We start from the raw sequence: 21,811 nt of genomic DNA, 5'->3' as shown, positions 1-21,811 counted from the left end.
CTGCACAAACCCTTAGTATTTACATTATTATAATCCTGTGTAAATTCAAAAATTAACAAATGTAACCCCTTGGTTCTTATGGCTTATAGTTCTGTTCACATTTTCATTCCCCAAAAAACACCTAAAAGTAGATCCTTTTTTTACCAAACTACATGATTTGTGTGTTGCCTACACTGATTGTCAGTTTATTTCTCATACAGTAAAGTGCTAAGGTATTGAGCTGACACTGTAATCTAATCAGAGTATGGCTCATTAGGACCAGTTCAAGAATAAAACACTTATATCTTGTCTGTCACTGTTGGGGTGGGGGTACATTTAGAGTTATTTTAGTCGAAGGAAGATCAACTAAAAACAACATAAACAATAATGGAAATAAAATACAGCCTTCCTTTAGGCTATTTATAACTTCTATATTTCTTGTTATTTCATCCTTTGACTTATCTGCTCCAACGCTCGTGTTTTATCATGTACCCAAATTGGGTCTAAACCCTATCTGTTCCATAGGGCCGTTTCCTGAGTTAAGCCAACTTTTCCTGCACCTCAAATACAATCTGAACACAATTTCAACACAACTCTTAGATGTACACTCCAACAACAAAATCATATAGGAAAACTAGATGTAAAATATGAGCTCATAATGTGAGACTCAACTTAAAAACAAAATTAGGTATTCCATCAGAGTCTGTCGCTGTACTCTGACTGATATAAGCTATTAGTTCAATATCCTTATTTAAAGTAAGGTACGCTTATGAATAATTTGGTGACGTGTCACGGTTTACTGAAACATCCAAAGCATTTGTTACTTGGTAGAGCTCTAATATACATTCAAGTCCGTTGATGCTCTGTAATGGTGGAAGAGGTTTCTAGATGCTCTTGGGAAAAGTCCACCTTTAACAGCTTCCAGAACGTGACCATGTTTTTTCTGCTTAATAAAAATTACATAAATTGCTAAACTTTAACAGGAGCTTTGTTTCCTCAGTAGGGCTCTACATTTTTTTCATTTTGTTTCTACTTAATTGGTATCAATTTGCTAAAAGTCTTAAACTCTCTCAGTAACTTTTTCAGATCTTTCTTTGCACAGCTACTTTCATGATCAAACCACATATTTTTTTATTAAGTTTAACATCCTTTGTTGTCTCATTTAAACTACAATTTAAGGTATACTCCATGACTCAAAGATAACTAGATAAACATCTAAATCATTTTGGGCTATGTTCATGATAAGTTCCTTTACCACCATGTGTCAATTACAGACTTAATTTCCTATATATTTTATTTTTTCTTGTTAGTCTCCTTTTTAATATTTCGAATCAAGTTTTAATTTTTTTGAAGCATCTTGTTAGCTCAACCAGCTATATATTCTAAATGTCTTAATCAATTTATATCCTTGGTGAGTATCCACTGACATTATCAATTACTGACTTAGAGGATGACAAGGATATGTTGTCAAAACAATTTGTAAATGCAAAATGTAGCATTTTCTTAGCGAGTCCATTTTGCGTCTCAATAACATGACCTCAGGTTTTTTGTCTATTTTGTATCATTAGTACATTCGCATCAGCTTAAAATCATTCTCCAAAGAAAAGCAACAATAGTTTAGTACTGATTTTTTCCTTCCCATTAAGGAAGTGAAAAGTTGCCTGTGAATGTATAGTTGATCATTATAAGAAAAAGAAAGGATCATAATCTTAACACAACCAGGTATAAACTAAGTAACTATTAAACCATATCAAGTCAATTTATGCTGCAGGAATTCTCAACTGATGTCCTCAAAGCAACTTAACATCTATAAAGACAGAACAATTAGAATAAGGCACAGTAGGAACAGAAAGGAAACACATAAGAGGAAAGCATGATAGACAAACCAGAAATACAATGTGTACTAGGCAACATTTTCAATCATGCAGTTCAAAGCACTGAGAGGCATCTCTAAAATACTGCTGACTACAGATGTCCTGCAATATACCTGAAACTAAGAGGGTAATTCAGGGACAAGCATGTTTGTTTTTTAAAAGAGTAACAATGGTTGTTTGAAGAGAGTTCTGTACAGAGCCTTGTACCATGGAGAAACTAATAACAACATACAGAGCAAGCTCCTTCATAAGGCAAGTAAGGTAACCTTAGAAAAGGCCTCAAATGGCCTTATTAAGCTTTTAGTTATAGTATATATCTAATTGTCAAATAATTGGGTAATTTTTTCATGTAATTTGTCCATGAATAATTATCAAGCCATTAGATTGTGGAAATAAATATGTAATGTAAATATTTCATGGTTAGAATGAAAGAGATGTTGGGACTTTTTGCAGTGTCCACTTTACTGTGCCAGTAAATGTTATTCGCTTTAGTAGTGGCCTTAGGAAAGATTACAAGTTGCCTGTTACAGGACAGTTCTCCTTTTTGGTGATGGTGTTTTTGGACTAATTTGGTGTCTAATTGCTCCGAGTTCATTTTCTGTGCTTTTATTCTTTTGTGTTCCTGGGTGAGGGAGTAAATTTAAATTCTAAATATTACTTTCATACTTAGATTTTTCAAGGCCCTTATATGTTATATATTAATGTGTTCAAGTGATAATTTCTTTTTATTAGAACTGTTAGCATTTGATAAACCATGTGGAGAATGTTGTAGAGATTCTGAGCTGCCCGTTGTTCCAGTTAAGTTTAATTGTGTTGTTGCCTGTATGGGCTTAAAATGAACATTCTCTGTAAAGTTGAAATGAAGTTGCAGACTTTTATTAGTCTAGGAGTGAAAATGTAATAGTCTACATTCTAGTGACAGTGAGATCTGAACGCTCATCTGCATCACAGAGCAAACAACAGAGCAAACAAGGTAAGTACAGAGAGGAGTATGACAGTTACTGGGTGGAGCAGGTTACACACCTGTGAAGGGTAGAGTGTCACGTCCCTTTAACTATTGCACTCAGGTGGCACTTGTTCAATGGGCACCCTGGCTATCTGGACACAGAGGTCTGATGTTCTTCAAATGACAGTGGGTGGTTCAGCTGAAGGGCCAATATGGTCTTTGTGGTCAGGGGCCAGGCACCAGCCTGTGGGAGAACAAAGTATGTGCCCAACACTCATTGGGGCATAATACAACTCAACCAACTTTTAACACTCCTCATCTTTGGTAGTACTCACACACTCACATCCGGCAAAGGGCATCAATCTGTATTTAATCCTCTTGCTAGAAAATGGAGAGAGGTGTTAGAGGGGTCCGGCCTTGAGGTTGACATACATGAGTCAGGAATAGGCAGTAGGTCACCTAAATTGGCAAGTATTTTACAATCAACGGTCCTTACAGCAGCAAATTTAGTATCTCAGCCATTAGTAGATCTAGGCTTCATTAAGATAGGCTCTCAGCACTCCATATAGCCTACTTTCATCGGATACACAGTGAGGCCTCCTGCCTCTGGTCCATACTTATTAAATTTGTGTGCAATGTGGCTCTTCAAGTTGAAAAAGGACCTGATTACCTGGTTCAAAGAGACAACTTATATTTAGAAACAGCAGTAGTTAGGCCTCAGTGAACAATCATATTCATAACTGCACTCAAATCTATAGGCAGAAGCAATCATTTCCAAGTGCATCTCACTTTTTCCATTGTTCACTTCCTTGAAAACTAGCTTTTCAAAAAGTGGGCAGTCATACTGCTTTCCTGATGGAAGGCATTCCGTAATATTCAGTGGTTTTGTGCATCTGGCCATGATGGACTACAGCAAAGTAGGAGCTGCAGCTGGTCTTCTTGGCATATTTAAAGAAATGACAGCCCACCTCCTATGTTCAGAGGTTCCTTCTTCCAGACCATGGGCTGACCTCCTGAAGTGGTTTAATACAGCAAAGGTGGATCCAAAGTAAGCTTTGAAGAGGATGTGATTCCAAAAACAGACACAAAGCATGGCTACAATATATGCTGCAGGGAAGGGGAGATGGATTCAGCAGTGCAGGGAGAACATGCAAGTGGGAGGAGGAAGCCTGTACAGCATTCCGGGTTTTTCTCATGAGACCACGTCCACAAAAAGGACTGAGTAGTCTGCTGGACTACTAGGGCAGTTGGTATTGTGGACGCACAGATATACCCCAACCATGTCTGCAGTAGGGGCAAAAGGACTGTTGCTAGGGCCAGACTGTTAGAGAAAGGCTGAGAGACCTGGCAGTGAATTGGCTCTCCCAAAACCGTTCGAGCCCCATGCTGGCTTTGTCACCAAAAAGGCTTCTGCCATCAAAGGGCATGTCAATCAAGGATGATTGGATATCCCCCAAGAACCCAGTGGACTGCAACCAAGCATGGTGATGCCGCGCCTCCGTCGAGGTCATGGCTCTACCTAGGGAGTCTATGGCATTCAGCCCAACATTTGATGGCAAACTTCGCTGTATCCAGACCATCCAACTAAGGCTTGGTTGAGGATGGCTTGGCTCTCCTCGGGAAGCAATGGATGCAGCTATGCAACGGAGTCCCACAACACATGGGAATTTTAGGTAGCCATAGAGGCATGCAGTGTTCACCGACCACAAGGCTAGGCTGGTAGAAGAGAAAATGCGCTTCCAAAAGGTGTCCAGATTTTTGTATTCCGTGTCCTGTGGAGGAAATCTGGGTTAAGCTTGGCTGTTGACGCCTGCACAGCCAGGCTCTTAGGGTAGGGGTGCTGGGTAAGGTAGGCTGGGTCTCTAGTGGGGCAGGATGGTTGCAATCATGCAGTGCACTAGTGCCCCTGACTGAGATTTGACCAAGGTCCCCAGGAGCATGACAATAAGGACTTCAGTGAAGGGGAACAATGCTTCAGCCGAGCCCGCGCCTGGATGAAGCACCTGTGTCAAAACATTGGTCTTGACATCGGGTGCTGGCAGCTATAGGTCAAGTACCCCTGCTGCCCTGTGAATCACAGTGGCAAAGGTTGCACCCTTCTCCAAAACAGGGCCAGAGGGGAAAGCATGCCAAAGTCCAGAGACGTTTCCATGCCACTGGCAACACCCAACTACTCATACCAGTTTTCTTCTGGTTCAGGGTCCTCCACTAGGGGACCAAGCACGTCTTCCTAAATAACCCATCAGGAAGGAAGCATTTATCTGGGGGCAGTAAGTCCAGGAGTTGGTAGGGCCTGGATTGTTCCTGGCATCGATGTTGAACAGCGCCAGGACAGCATTGGCTCAGAGTCTGGATGATTATCGCCTTGTTGTCAAGCAGGGCCAGTGATGTCAGGGATGACAACAGATGGGATGGAGCTGAGATGGAGGAGGGCACCCATGCTGGTGTCAGTTTGGATCTGGGGTGGATCCAGGGGGGCCACGCTGGTGTTGGGGGGGGATTCGCCAGCAGTAATCCAGCAGGGGTAACTCTTGGCTCAATGAGGGCCGAAGGAAGAAGGTGACCCAAAGATGGCATGTATGGCAGAGGTGTTTCTAGCAGCTTAGGCTGATAGAAGGTAGCTATAGCTGAGCAGCTTAGGCTGAACTAGGAGACATGCAAAGCTCCTACTATACCACTGGTGTCATATGCACAATATCATAAGAAAATACAATACACAGATATTTGTCTTGGAGTGCTCTTGGTGCCACAGGCTCCAAGACCCACACTTTCTGCCCTGGTTGGTACTGAACCAAAACAGCCTTCTGGTCATGCCATTGCTTTTGGAGCTCTTGGCTGGCCTGAAGGTTTTTACTGGCCTTTTTCATGTACTCAGCCATTCTAGATCATAGGCCAAGTACATAGTCCACTATGTCTTGCTTAGGAGCTTTTAAAGGTTGTTCCCAACCCTCCTTTACAAGTGTTAGAGGACCTCTTACAGGTTGTCCAAATAGGAGCTCAAAGTGGCTGAAGCCCACTCCTTTCTGGGGTACCTCCCTGTAAGCAAAAAGGAGGCAAGGTAACAGGAAATCCCATCTCCTCCTGAGATTTTCAGGGAGTCCCATTATCATTCCTTTGAGAGTTTTATTAAACCTCTCCACCAGTCCATTTGTTTTTGGATGATAAGGTGTGGTGAATTTGTATGTTACACCACATTCCTTCCACATGGCCTTCAAGTATGCAGACATAAAGTTGCTACCCCTGCCTGATACCACCTCTTTTGGGAAACCCACCCTGGAAAAGATTCCCAGGAGGGCTTTTGCCACTGCAGGTGCTGTAGTGGTCCTTAGAGGAATTGCTTCAGGATATCTCGTGGCATGGTCCACTACCACCAAGATAAACCTATTGCCTGAAGCAGTAGGAGGGTCAAGGGGGCCAACTATGTCAACCCCTACCCTTTCAAAGGGAACCCCAACCACAGGCAGTGGAATAAGGGGAGCCTTTGGGGTGCCACCAGTCTTGCCACTGGCTTGACAGGTGACACAGGACTTACAAAAATCTTTTGTGTCCTCTGACATCCTAGGCCAATGAAACAGGGGGACAAGCCTTTCCCATATTTTAATTTGCCCTAGATGTCCAGCCAAGGGAATGTCGTGGGCTAGAGTTAGGAGGAACTCTCTGTATTGCAGGGGAATGACCAATCTCCTGGCTGCTCCAGGTTTAGGGTCCCTTGCCTCTGTATACAAGAGGTGGTCCTCCCAGTAAACTCTGTGTGAGTCACTGACATCCCCATTTTGCTGCTTGACAGCTTGCTGTCTTAGACCCTCTAATGTGGTACAGGTTTGCTGTGCCACACTCAGCTCCTCCCTGGCAGGCCCCCCTCCACCCAAAAGCTCAGCAGTGTCTGCTTCCAGCTCCTCTGGTGAAGGTTCTGCACAGGGGGGAAATTCTTCTTCCTCAGAAGTTGAATCATTTGTAGAGGGAGGGATAGTAGGTAGGGATTTACCTTTACTAACCCTAGCTTTAGGGAGCACTTGGTCCATTGTTCCAGGATCCAAGTCACCCTGTCCTTTTTGCTTTTTGGCCTGAGCCCTTGTCAAAGCAAAAATATGCCCAGGAATGCCCAGCATTGCTGCATGAGCATCCAACTCCACTTCTTCCCAAGCTGATGTCTCTAAATCGTTCCCTAGTAGACAGTCTACAGGTAAATCTGAGGCAACCACAACTTTCTTTGGACCAGTAACCCCCCCCCCCCCCAGTTGAGATTTACAACAGCCATGGGGTGGCTAAGAGTGTTGTTATGAGCATCAGTCACTTGGTACTGGTGACCAAGTAGGTGTTGTTCAGGGTGTACTAGTTTCTCTATTACCATAGTAACACTGGCACCTGTGTCCCTGTAGGCCTGAACCTCAACACCATTTATTAGGGGAAGTGGCTTGTACTTATCCATATTAAGGGGACAAGCAACCAAGGTGGCCAAATATATGGCACCTTCAGAGACTAACACAGCCTCTGTGGTCTCCCTAACAAGACCAACCCCAACTAAATTACCAAAAGTGAGCCCAGCTACTCCCTTGGTTTAGCTATTAGTAGGTGTGCTCCCACCACCACTGCTATTACTAGGGGCACTAGGTGTAGCAGTAGGGGTTGTGGTAGTGGGAGGCTTGGTGTTTTTCTTTGGACAACTGGCATCAGTTGTCCAATGGCCTTTTACTTTACATAAATAGCACCATGGTTTCTTTACTTGATTAGAAGAGGATTTGGACCCACCACCCCCACCAGAGTGTTTTTGTGGGCCTGATGAAGCCTCATTTTTAGATTTGTCCCCACCCTTGTCTGAAGACTTACCATCCTTCTTCTTGCCATCCTTGTCACCCCCTGTATGAACTTTTCTGTTCACTCTTGTTCTGACCCATTTGTCTGCCTTCTTTCCCAATTCTTGGGGAGAGGTCAGATCTGAGTCCACTAGATATTGGTGTAACAAATCAGACACACAGTTATTCAGAATATGCTCACTCAAGATTAGATTGTACAGGCTTTCATAGTCAGAAACTTTACTGCCATGTAACCACCCCTTCAAGGCCTTCACTGAATAGTCAACAAAGTCTACCCAGTCTTGTGAGGACTCTTTTCTGGTTTCTCTGAACTTAATCCTGTATTGTTCAGTCGTTAAGCCAAATCCATCCAAGAGTGCATTCTTCAACACTGTAAAATTATTGGCATCACTTTCCTTCACAGTAAGGAGCCTGCCCCTGCCCTTTCCACTGAAAGATAGCCATAGGATAGCAGCCCACTGCCTTTGAGGGACCCCTGTACAACACAGGCCCTTTCAAGTGCAGCAAACCACTTGTTAATGTCATCCCCCTCCTTGTAAGGGGGAACTATCTTATGCAGATTCCTAGAATCATGCTCTTTCACAGGATTACTATCTGTAATACTGCTGCTGCCACCATAGGGTCCAAACCCCAACCTCTGTCTTTTTTTTCTAAGTCTAAAGATTCCCTGTCTAGAGCCAGCTGTTGCTGTTTAAGATTCAGCCTGGACTCTTTCACTCTCAATCTATTGAGCTCCCTTTCTAACATTCTGTCATCAGGGTGGGTGGGTTGGGCATGCTTTGACACAGAAGAATGGTGTGAATGGACAGAGGGAGACCTCTCCCTATTAGTTGGCACTCTAACAACCTGGCCTGCAGGAATGACATCCCTACTGTGATGAGAGCTCACATTAGTACCAGTTATGCTAGGTGGCCTGATAAGGGGCAGGTTGGAAAGAATACCATCTCACATTCTTACTGGGGCTACCCCAGAATCAGAGTGTGAACCATCTGCTAACTTCTCAACTGATGTGGCACCTAAGGCATTATCATTTTCAATGAGCATGTTAATCAACAATTCTCTAGAGGGATTCTTCCCTACCCCTAAACCTCTATCAATGCAGAGACTCCTTGCACCTTTCCAGCTAAGGTGGTCATAAGCAGAGTTGACCAGATCAAGAGTAGGACCTGTACCAGACATGATAGAAAAAGGTTTAAGGGACAGAAAAAGAAAGAAAAAGTTTCAGAACTTTTTAAGGAAACAGAAAAAAAAACTTTTTCAACTTTTTAGAACTTTTTGAAAGTTTTAGAGGTACTTTTCAGCACTTAGTAATAGAGTAAGAGAAGAAAATCAAAACTTTTTGGTTAGGTGTACATACACTGAACTTGTTTTGTATATTTTTCTCTTATGAAAAGTACAAAATGACAAAGTGGTAAGTAGTTGCAAGTACTTATCCCACCGCTGCACAAACAATGTAAGAGGCTGGCCTGGTTTGTAGTGGGTACCAAGGGGTACTTACACTCTGCACCAGGTCCAGTTATCCCTTATTAGTGTAGAAGAGGTGTTTCTAGCAGCTTAGGCTGATAGAAGGTAGCCATAGCTGAGCAGCTTAGGCTGAACTAGGAGACATGCAAAGCTCCTACAATACCACTGGTGTCATATGCACAATATCATAAGAAAACACAATACACAGATATACTAAAAAATAAAGGTACTTTATTTTTATGACAATATGCCAAAAGTATCTCAGTGAGTACCCTCAGTATGAGGATAGCAAATATACACAAGATATATGTACACAATACCAAAAATATGCAGTAATAGCAAAAGGAAGTAATGCAAGCAATGTATAGTTACAATAGATTGCAATAGGAGCCCATAGGTATAGGGGCAACACAAACCATATACTCCAAAAGTGGAATGCGAATAACGTATGGACCCCAAACCTATGTGAGCTTGTAGAGGGTCGCTGGGACTGTAAGAAAACAGTGAGGGTTAGAAAAATAGCCCACCCCAAGATCCTGAAAAGTAGGTGTAAAGTGCACCTATATTCCCCAGAGAGCACAGAAGTCGTGATAGGGGAATTCTGCAAGGAGGAACAACACCAGCAATGCAACCAAAGTGGATTTCCGGACGAGAGTACCTGTGGAACAAGGGGACCAAGTCCAAGAGTCGCGACAAAGTCGAGATTGGGCAGATGCCCAGGAAATGCCAGCTGAGGGTGCAAAGAAGCTGCCACCGGATGGTAGAAGCTGTGGATTCTGCAAGAACGAAGAGGGCTAGAAACTTCCCCTTTGGAGGATGGATGTCCCACGTCGTGAAGAAGCTTGCAGAGGTGTTCCCACGCAGAAAGACCGCAAACAAGCCTTGCTAGCTGCAAGGGTCGCGGTTAGGGTTTTTGGATGCTGCTGTGGCCCAGGAGGGACCAGGATGTCGCTAATTGCCTGAGGAGACAGAGGGGGCGCCCAGCAAGATAGGGAGCCCTCACAGAAGCAGGCAGCACCAGCAGAAGTGCCGGAACAGGCACTACGAAGGAGAGTGAACCGGAGCCCACCCGAAGTCACAAAAGGAGATCCCACGACGCCGGAGGACAACTCAGGAGGTTGTGCACTGCAGGTTAGAGTGTCGGGGACCCAGGCTTGGCTGTGCACAAAGGAAATCCTGGAAGAGTGCACAGGAGCCGGAGCAGCTGCAAATCACGCGGTACCCAGCAATGCAGTCTAGCGTGGGGAGGCAAGGACTTACCTCCACCAAACTTGGACTGAAGAGTCACTGGACTGTGGGAGTCACTTGGACAGAGTTGCTGAGTTCCAGGGACCACGCTCGTCGTGCTGAGAGGGGACCCAGAGGACTGGTGATGCAGTCTTTTGTTGCCTGCGTTTGCAGGGGGAAGATTCCGTCGACCCACAGGAGATTTCTTCGGAGCTTCTAGTGCAGAGAGGAGGCAGACTACCCCCACAGCATGCATCACCAGGAAAACAGTCGAGAAGGCGGCAGGATCAGCGATACAAGGTTGCAGTAGTCGTCTTTGCTACTTTGTTGCGGTTTTGCAGGCGTCCTGAGCAGTCAGCAGTCGATTCCTTGGCAGAAGGTGAAGAGAGAGATGCAGATGAACTCTGAGGAGCTCTTGCATTCGTTATCTAAAGAATTCCCCAAAGCAGAGACCCTAAATAGCCAGAAAAGGAGGTTTGGCTACCTAGGAAGGAGGATAGGCTAGCAACAAAGGTAAGAGCCTATCAGAAGGAGTCTCTGACGTCACCTGCTGGCACTGGCCACTCTGAGCAGTCCAGTGTGCCAGCAGCACCTCGGTTTCCAAGATGGCAGAGGTCTGGAGCACACTGGAGGAGCTCTGGGCACCTCCCCTGGGAGGTGCAGGTCAGGGGAGTGGTCACTCCTCTTTCCTTTGTCCAGTTTCACGCCAGAGCAGGGCTGGGGGATCCCTGAACCGGTGTAGACTGGCTTATGCAGAGATGGGCACCATCTGTGCCCATCAAAGCATTTCCAGAGGCTGGGGGAGGCTACTCCTCCCCAGCCCTGACACCTTTTTCCAAAGGGAGAGGGTGTAACACCCTCTCTCTGAGGAAGTCCTTTGTTCTGCCTTCCTGGGCCAAGCCTGGCTGGACCCCAGGAGGGCAGTAACCTGTCTGAGGGGTTGGCAGCAGCAGCAGCTGCAGTGAAACCCCGGGAAAGGTAGTTTGGCAGTACCCGGGTCTGTGCTAGAGACTCGGGGGATCATGGAATTGTCTCCCCAATGCCAGAATGGCATTGGGGTGACAATTCCATGATCTTAGACATGTTACATGGCCATATTCGGAGTTACCATTGTGAAGCTATACATAGGTAGTGACCTATGTATAGTGCACGCGTGTAATGGTGCCCCCGCACTCACAAAGTCCGGGGAATTTGTCCTGAACGATGTGGGGGCACCTTGGCTAGTGCCAGGGTGCCCACACACTAAGTAACTTAGCACCCAACCTTTACCAGGTAAAGGTTAGACATATAGGTGACTTATAAGTTACTTAAGTGCAGTGGTAAATGGCTGTGAAATAACGTGGACGTTATTTCACTCAGGCTGCAGTGGCAGGCCTGTGTAAGAATTGTCAGAGCTCCCTATGGGTGGCAAAAGAAATGCTGCAGCCCATAGGGATCTCTTGGAACCCCAATACCTTGGGTACCTCAGTACCATATACTAGGGAATTATAAGGGTGTTCCAGTATGCCAATGTGAATTGGTGAAATTGGTCACTAGCCTGTTAGTGACAATTTGGAAAGCAAAGAGAGAGCATAACCACTGAGGTTCTGGTTAGCAGAGCCTCAGTGAGACAGTTAGTCATCACACAGGGAACACATACAGGGCACACTTATGAGCACTGGGGTCCTGGCTGGCAGGGCCCCAGTGACACATACACTAAAACAACATATATACAGTGAAATATGGGGGTAACATGCCAGGCAAGATGGTACTTTCCTACAGACTTGCAGTAAGGGGTCGTGGCTCAACCACAGGCACAAGAGACAGCCCAAGTGAGTATACGACACCGGCATTTGTCGGTGGCAGTCATCATAAGCTTTAAAACCCATATGTTTTGAAAGGGACATGACCCTAAGAAGCACTGGTAACAAATGCTCAAAAAAGGGTCCACAAAAGAAAATGGTAAAAAAAATAACTGTGATAGCTCTTTGGATGCGCACTGTTAGCATGGGAAGAAAGGAACTGATGTCAGTGTGCCAGAGTGGCGCATATTTTGGTAGTGTGACTTCTTGAAGGATGCTGATGGCATGGATGCGGATCCAACTGGCGTCACCTACTGGTGCGCAGAGGTCCTCCTCAAGGTTTTCTTATCCAGACTGATGCCTGGGGAATAGTCTAAGGTGAGCAATCAGCGGTTAGTAGTTTCAATCAGAAGAATATTTAATGAGTTCCCTTTCAGAACCAATGGCTTTTTAGCATATTTATATTAAAACTGTGCTTTAAAATATTGCATAGCCCCATTTTTTAAAATGTTCTTGCAGGAAAAACCCCACCACCCCTAAACCCTCCAGAAGAGGTCTGGCTCGCTTGCTTGGCTCATTTGCTACAATTCAGGGCAGTATTACATCTTCCCACTTTCCAAGATCATGTCAGCACCCTACTATAGGTGTTATCTAAAACAGACATTTGTCTGGTTTATGTTGTGTTATTAACCATGCAGTTGTAGTACTTCATCAATGTTAATTATTGTAATATCATCAAGATTAGGGTCATGTGACATCAATTCCTGGGAAGATTTGGGGTCACATGCTGTCACTTCCTGTGATGTTGGTAAGGTGACTGGGTGTGTGTGATGTCTCTTCTGCTACATCTGTCATTTTGCTGAATCGAAGCCCATATCAAAACACAGTGATAAAGCTTCAATAACAGGAAGGAATTGGCGGTAAAAAAGCAACTGAGGAGAAAAAAATAGTTAAGACAAAACTACATTTATTAACAGCAGTGGAAATGAAAGGCATCAAGTGAAAGCCAAGTAAAGAAAAAGGACTCAACATTCAAAATGCAGATCTCACAAGATGAACGTCTGTATTCAAGCATCTTTGCACACAGTAGGAAAAAACTAACTGGTTGTACTGCTTTGCGGGGCCCCTGAATAGACTGCTTGCCAGACTTGAAATGCTCATCAAATTCCTAAATTAGGTGCCTTCCTATTTCCTTTTAAAATTAGGAATTAAATAGGACTAAAACAGGCCAGTTGTAGATTTATATTAGGTATAAATAACATTTATTTGGTCTAGATAAGAGAAAATGCTGCTTTATGGTAGTCTACCTTTACAAATACTTTGGGGGATAGATATTTCTCTTCATAAAAGGTACACCAGGATCCCACACATGGACAGAGAAATGTTAGTACTTATGAACAATACAATGATCTCAGGATGGAAAACCTAATACAATCTATGTGTTTATACATAGGAAATACGTTATCGTGCTGGACACACGACATGGAAGATGCCAGGATTCTGCACTAATGAGAGGCAGCGTAAAGCATGTGCGGTTTTCAGACTGTAAACACTCCTGCTCACCTGATCTGCCACAGAAATGGTCATGGGGACTTCCAGAACCCCAGTTTCTTTATCGAAATAGGTTCCTGCATCTTCCACAAGAGAGGATCTGAAATACAAATCATACAGATAACATGTCAGCAGAGACTGTAAGACATACTTCCGGTAGAACACCATGGGAACACTAGAACTAATTCCTCATAAGTGGAACCTTCTCTGAAAGCATCACAATGACATCAAGGTTAAGAACCTTTCCATCTTCTACCACTACAGCCACAATGTGTCCATGAGAGTTGGGACTGCCTTCATGTATGAATCTGCAAATAACCGCTAAAAAGTATGAAAAAGAAAAGTTGTTTATATGAATCCATCCATGGATTTTGACTTGCAGACCCGAAACTGTCGGCAGCGCTGTCTGCATTACCCTTCCTCTGCCAGACAATCAAGAAGCTTTAACCTTCTGAGGTATCTTTTTGTTTTCTTACAGCAATATCACAGAGCACATGTCCTAAAAAAGAAGTGAGGGGACTAACCAAGTTAGGCAGTATGTAATTGACATCATTGCGTTTGACATCACAGTGCGTGACATCTCATGTAGCATCACAGGAAGTGGCATCACAACCAATCTCCTCACAGGAAGTGACATCAAAAGAAGTGACATCAGATCTTAAGACTTCACACATATTTTTAGCAGGTACAGCATGAGTACATTTGAGGGCATTACAATTTTTAAAGCAAATCAGATTTTGCGACAGGGTTGTGGCAAAAAAGTCACACAACCCAGAGGCAAAATCTGGGCCTCAGCTTATACATTTATTTTTTTTAACTCCACAAAGAAGTTGGCAACTAATGGAAACGTGGCTTAATTGGTTAAAAATCCTGCATTTTAAAATATCTTATGGGCTTAAGACATCTGTTGCAGAGATCTTTGTGTGCCCAGTAAATCTTGTGGAATAATGATAGTGGTAACATAACTCTGTAGGTTAATGTATTTGCTGGCGATATCTGTGTTTTGTCCAGTCCCAGTGGTTAAATAATAAAGCACTGTATACTAGAGAAGGATTAAAAGCCATGGGCATCACCCACTATAAATGAGAGGTAGTGGGACACTGCATGCAGAAGGATGACTAGGAATGTTCTGTATATAGCACTCTAGCTGAATCACATTCGTATTGTAGGGACTAAGGGACAGCAGAAAGTTAATATGTTGATCATATATGAACGCTTATCAATAAACATGAATGTTAATGACGGGCTCGTAGTCACCTGAAGTGCTTAAGTACTTGAGCAGTGCTCACCAAAAGACTGTTCAGGAGGATTTAAAAAATTGTAATATGACAGGGGCTGCTGTCCACAGAAGAATGCTTAGGCGTATTTCATCTCCTGTATTTTATTTTGACAGGGATCTGATGTTTTCAGGTCAACGACTGGCTTTTTATCTCTACTTTTTTAATGTACATTGTTATCTGATTTAAGGATGCATTTATTGCAAAATAAACATATTCTGATTGATTATCTAGTCCCAGTTTCGAATCAAAGTAGCATAGAGAATTAAGTTGTCTCCTGCAAAGCACACATGTAACAAAGAGATGGCAGATTTGTATTTTATGTTTATGGGTAAGTGGGTTACTGCTTTTAACACAGAGATCCTTCTGTTACTTGCAGTTCATAAATCGTAATCCTTCTAATATAACACAGTGTTCTATGATGGACATGTGACTCCTACAGCTTGTAACTCTCCGTCTTTCATTACACATCCTGTTTATACATGATTTACACATATGATTTATTGTCAATGTATGAAGTTTACGTGTGTTGTAAATCGCTCTGACACTGCATTGAGATGAGCAGCGCTATAAAAGAAATAAAACAAAATAGTGATATTTAAATTATTTGTGTAAATACTGGGACAGACCGACACATCTGACATTCTTACAGTGCATGCATATCTCTTATATATCCAGGGACTGAAAAAAGTCAAAAGCTTGCCTCTGAAGTACTTGTGATAAGCTGTGTTTTCTCCCCAATTGCATTTGCATGTAGGTATGAGGTTACAGATAGCTCCCAGCCAGGATACTCCAACAAAATGAGACCAGATGGCCATTTTTAACTTTTCCCTGTGGTTTGGGTCCAGATGGAATTTAAAATAACAAAGCTCCCTAAGCAGACAACGTGCAGGTGCTGCTGAATGTGTCCCAGTGTCTGAAAATTAAACCCGGGTCCATTCAGCATATTTCTGTGGGGCCCAACTTTTTGGCGGGAAGATGCAGAGCTTAATTTGAGCTGGTTGTTGCCGGTGAAGGCCACTGGCACTTATTTTTCTGCCTCAAATATCTACTGGCAGCAAACGAGGGAAAACACACACACAAAGACAGCCGATGACAAAGGCGAAAAACATTTTAAAGGAGAAAGCAGGGACATGCACGCATTGGATAAAGGTGCTGGGAGTGTCTGGTAGTGAATTAAAGAGACGGACATTTAATTGCACCGCTACAAACTTCTGAACAGGAGGGTCGGGCAACAGCACTCTCATTTACAAATTAAGCACTGGGTAGATGGTGTCCACCATGTTAAAAGAGGGGGTAGTCGCCGTCTAGCCGCGTGTACCCTTGACTTGTGCCCTGCAGCATCAGGTTTACTTACCAGTGGCTATACGGTAGCTGCAAGTAGAAACCTCTTCCAAAATCACTTACATGATGTCCACTTTAGCTTAGAGGTGGGTGAGCAACTGAAAGCCCGACCCAGACTGAAGCCTGAAGAGTGCCTCTGACTCAGTTCGAGGTCTCATCAGAACTTCAAGCCCATATTGCTTTCATGTGGCTTCTGCAACAACCTTCACTCTACCCTTTATGCTCAAAGAGGGATCCTTGCAGCTGAAGTTTAAACAATGAAAACAGAACCTTGCTTTCCTTCTTCGGATCTATTATTCTACATAAACAGTGATCAGCATAAAGAAGATACACAGGGATACGTTTCCTTTTTTCATGATTTAATTAAGAGAAAGAAAAAAGATCTCTCTGCATGCTTCTGCACATTCTGAGCTATAGTGTTTTGAACTCAATTTTCATTAAACTGATTCTAATATCTTTTTTCAACAAATATCTAACAGCCCTTTAGTGTTTTTAATTTTGCACTATAGATTCTACTTTTATTTTTCATGTCTGTAAGTCTCATATCTCTTTCATATAAAAACGAACACACCAAGAATGTAAGTGGTTTGTGGGATGGGTTATGGTGTGACCGTGTATTATTAGGAATATAGTACAGCAGTCATACATTATAAGGATATTGCAAGTCATCTTGGAGTTCCATTACTTTATAAAGGAACATAGCTTTTGGCCTGTATGGGCACAGAACTCCTCGGTGACTTGCAATACCTTTATAATGTATGGCAGAGGTGTACTTTATCCCATGTATATATCCACCAACATTTTGCATGACTTTGGTTAACAATGTGCTTTGAAGTGGCTGCAATGTGAAACATTCTGTGCTACAGAAAACACGTCTGTTAAAGAAAGTATGTTCTTATGCTGGAGCACTGGCTCCAGGACAGTTTAAAGCAAAACATCCCATATTTTCAACTCAAATTGCTGTGATCGAAGAGTCAAAGCAGAAGGACATGGATGAGTCAGTAATAGAAAACCTAAATCTTTAGGTTGATATCGTAACATCATTTACTTTTGTTGTTTCAGACTCCCCTATGGACACGACAGCTCTGCTCCAAATCGCAAACTTGATACCAAACCAGACAGTGAGTGTCTGCTGAGGAGACTACTCTCTTAGTACACTTTTGAGGTGTGAAGGTGCAGTTGCTAGCTTAGCATCAGGAAGTAAACTGCTCCTCTACCAGAAATTAGTGAGTGTGGCTGAAGAAGCTGCTTTCTTACTTGAGAGTTTGGAGGTGAAGCTGCTTTCATGCATGACATTACTGATGGCATGGTAATAGTAATGGACTACGTTGAAAGGCATCGAATGAAATATATCTCATACAGAATACTGCTCAAATTGAGGCAATGGGAATACCGAAGATCTCCCCAGGGAGGTATTGGGCACAATATACATCTATTAATCCACTGCGTGCCCAAAACATTTAATAGATGTTTTCTAAGCGGATTTCTGCTGAACACTTTATCGGAAACCATACATTTGTATCTTATACACTGTTTGTCCAAGCTAAAATTTTAAAATATTATCTGCGATTTGAAGATGCATTACAGGAACTTTGAATTCTCCAAGGGAAAGCAGAAGTAGTAAAAATATACTTTAATTAAATAGCTCCCAAAAATCAATATTTTATAGCGATGTGGCCAGTACGTTGACCCTTAGGAAGAAGCCAATTTGCAATCCATTGTTTTTTCTGGCACTTGGTCAAATAAAAAACGTACCCGCCTGAAACAAAATATTTTAATGAGTACTATTCGGGCTGCTCGGGAAACATAAACTACTTTGTTTTTAATGCAGCATCAGACCACCGTCCTTACTCCCAAACAGATATGAAGCCAGCTGGAACATCCCAACCTCGACAATCTGTTGAACGTGGTGTCATTAATAAATCTCTGTGCCCCCTCTGGAGAGCTGATAATGGTATCTCGGCATGGCACAAACACTAGAGATTAGGTGGATACCTCCCAGCAGTGGAACATAAATAAATCAACAGCTGTGTCTCTACAGAGTTGGTGCCTCTTATAGGGCTCAATTCAGCAGGTTTTCATACTAAAATAGGACTTGAGTGTGTCACTAAATAATAGAACGACAGTAGAGGTTACATACTTGCTGATTCATACTGCCCTTATGACAGTGAAAAATCCGATGTAACATCGATTCCTAATTTGTCTGCATTCATGTTGTGAAACTCCTTCCTGCTGCATTTGTCCTGCAGTATGACATTGGATTGTTTTAAATACTGGTTCTATCAATTACGACCAAAGAAACTACCTTATAGTCAGGCTATCAACAGTTGCCCCAATCAAATGATGTCAACAAAGAGGATCAATAAAGAGGATCAACAAAGGAGTACGGCCAAAGCCCACAGGCCACCTTCCCATTTAATACAAACTGATCATTAAGTACATCCTTTTAGCACATTACTCTTAGGAAGGCGAGGCAGAGCAGTTCAAGGCTTAAGCTGCAAAGCATACTAGCACCTAATAAGTCCATCTGCAGCCAATGCTTTTACTTTAAAAAAGAAAGAGTACTTGAATTCCCACACAGATAAATACTAAACGTATAATAACAAATGTACATATTAAAAGCCAAACCAAGATGGAGGATTCTTCAGGGAGTGGGGTCACCTCAGCTCTGGATTCCTTAGGGGTGGTCTTGGCTGGAGTGGTCACTCCTCCCTGCTTTCCCTATTTTTCCCACTGGACTTGCTGCCAAAAGTGGGACTTTGTCCGGTGGCAGGCAGCTCCACTAGCTGGAATGCTCTGGGGGACTGTAATCCGAGGCTTGAGCCTTTGAGGCTCACCGCCAGGTGTTACAGTTCCTGTAGGGGGAAGGTGTGAAGCACCTCCACCCAGGTCAGGCTTTGTTTTTTTACCACAGAGTGCACAAAGGTACTCACCCCATGTGGTTAGAAACTTGTCAGAAAGTGGTAGGCTGGCACAGACCGATCAGTCCTACACTAGCAGTTTGGCTAACATACAGGGGGAATCTCTAAGATGCCCTCTGTGTGCATTTTTCAAAAAATCTCACACTGGCATCAGTGGGGGTTTATTGTGCTGAGAAGTTTGATACCAAACTTCCCAGTATTCAGTGAAGCCATTATGGAGCTGTGGAGTTTGTAATGACAGACTCCCAGACCATATACTCATTATGGCTACACTGCACTTACAATGTCTAAGAATGGACTAAGACACTGTAGGGGCATATTGCTCATACAGCTATGCCCTCACCTGTGGTATAGTGCACCCTGCCTTAGGGCTGTAAGGCCTTCTAGAGGGGTGTCTTACCTATGCCACAGGCAGTTGTTTGTCGGCATGGCACCGTGAAAGAGGTGCCAGGTCGACTTTGCCTTTTTCTACCCACTAGCACACACAGGCTGCTTAGGCAGTGTACATGTGCTTGGTGAGGGGTCCCCTAAGATGGCATAATATCTACTGCAGCCATTGGGGACCTTCCCTGGCCACAGGGCCTTTGGTACCAGGGGTACCTTTTACAAGGGACTTAACTGTGGGTCATTGTTGTGCCAAATGTGAAAACAAAGGTACAGGTTTTGGGAAAGAACACTGGTGCTGGGGCCGGGTTAGCAGGATCCCAGCACACTCTCAATCAAATATGGCATCAACATCAGGCAAAAAGAGGGGGGGGGGGGGTAGCCATGCCAACAGTGGCACTCTTCTATATATATATATATATATATATATATATATATATATATATATATTTTTTTTTTTTTTTTTTTTTTAGAAAAGTATTCCAGAGTCCCGCATGTGGGCTAGGCATTTTGATGCTTATGACTATCAATGGAGATCTCCAGGGGAACTATTACCTTTAAGAGCTGTCAAGGTAGTGTTATAATCTAATGTATTAAAGTGAAACAAAGCATTAAGAAATAACCTATTTTTAATATGAGTCTTCAGCATTTTTTTACATCATGTTGGCTTGGCTCATGCTTTGCTCTTATAATTAAGCCAGACCTCTGATTTGGCTCTGTGCTCGCTCTGAGCTATCTGGTTGCTTCTAATATGTAAAGGTCAGATTCCTCCCCCTTTAAGAAAAAAACAGAGGGCCCCTGTTATGTACTTTATGGGTGCGAAACCAGGAAAACAACTAAATCTGAATAATTTCACAATAACCACCTACCGCATTAGATCTGAATATACAGATATGTTGAGCTAAACACATATTATACAAACCATTAATCTAATACAAACATTTCATTTATTCTTTACAAAACCTTTTATACTGTCACTTCAAAAATGAACATGTCTACATGGGTGTACAAAAACCATTTCCAACATTTACCACCTCCAGACCAAACACTGCTCCCCCCTTCAGTTCCCTGACATATGACACTAAAGAACAGTAATGCATTATCTGGTAGAGACTCTGTCTAGCTGCAGATTCCTTACCTTTGAATTCCCTGGCGTCAGCTTCAAATCTGGAATCTTTTTGCTGAGCAATACCCTGCGTACACTGTCGGTGGCATCGTTTGGATGCGCATGCATCGTCCGTCTCCGCATGGCTTCGTCAGCATGATTGGATCCGTCTGTGATGTCACGTCGCCTATAAAGGCACCACCCCAGCGCGTGTACATCAGTTCTTTTATCCACAAAACTTCCACGCCAGAAGCATAGAGTCATGGTGTAGGAAAGTAGCCTCTTTCTAGCTTGGTTACCCCCACTTTTGGCCTGTATGTCAGTGTATTTGACTGTGTTCACTAGGATCCTGCTAACCAGGACCCCAGTGACTGTGCTCTCTCATCTAAATTTGGTTGCTGGTAACATTTTATCCCCACAATTGACATACTGGTGCCCACATGCAAGTCCCTAGTATATGGTACCTAGGTACTCAGGGCATTGGGGTTCAGAGGATCCCTCTGGGCGGCAGCAGTTATTCGGCCACCCATAGGGAGCCCATGCAAAGGGTTCTGCAGGCCTGCCATCCCAGTCTGCGTGAACCGGGTGCAGGCACCACGTTTTACTACACGTCACTGCAAGTCACCCCTATGGTAGGCCCTCTCAGCCCAGAGAGCAGTGTGCAGGTAGCTGTGTGTGAGGGCACCCCTGTACTAGCAGAGGTCCCCCCATGAACTCTAGTCCCATTTCACTGGACTTCGTGAGTGTGGGGACGTCATTTTACATGTGTACTGGACATAAGTCACTACCTATGTCCAGTTACATAATGGTAACTTCGAACCTGGGCATGCTTGGTATCAAACATGTCGGGATCATACCCCAATACTGTTGCAAATATTGGAAGTATGATCCCATGCACTCTGGGGGTTCATTAGAGGACCCCCAGCAGTGCTACCACCGGTCCATCAGGGTTTTTCCCAGGCAGCCCAGCTGCTGCCACTCCTCAGACAGGTTTCTGCCATCCTGCTGCTCGATCTGATCAAGCCCACGAAGGCAAAACAAAGGATTTCCTTTGGAAGAGGGAGGTAACATCCTCTCCCTTTGGAAATAGGTGTGACTGGCTTGGGAGGGGTAGCCTCCCCAAGCCACTGGTTTGCTTTGAAGG

At 43.6% G+C, this 21,811-nt stretch overlaps 1 protein-coding gene across 2 annotated transcripts in view; it reads right to left on the bottom strand.

The window, feature by feature from the left end:
- The window catches only part of CFAP74 (cilia and flagella associated protein 74), a 978,701-nt gene that overhangs the window by 521,445 nt on the left and 435,445 nt on the right, over positions 1-21,811 (bottom strand). For both annotated transcript variants that reach the window (XM_069241006.1, XM_069241005.1), the window contains exon 24: positions 13,649-13,736. In XM_069241006.1, coding sequence (XP_069097107.1) covers positions 13,649-13,736 — 88 coding nt within the window. The remainder of the gene's footprint in view (positions 1-13,648; positions 13,737-21,811) is intronic.

The sequence above is a fragment of the Pleurodeles waltl genome, chromosome 6 (genome assembly GCF_031143425.1).
Source record: "Pleurodeles waltl isolate 20211129_DDA chromosome 6, aPleWal1.hap1.20221129, whole genome shotgun sequence".
Classification (NCBI taxonomy): Eukaryota; Metazoa; Chordata; class Amphibia; order Caudata; family Salamandridae; genus Pleurodeles; species Pleurodeles waltl.
This window is presented reverse-complemented; position numbering and strand designations above follow the sequence as displayed.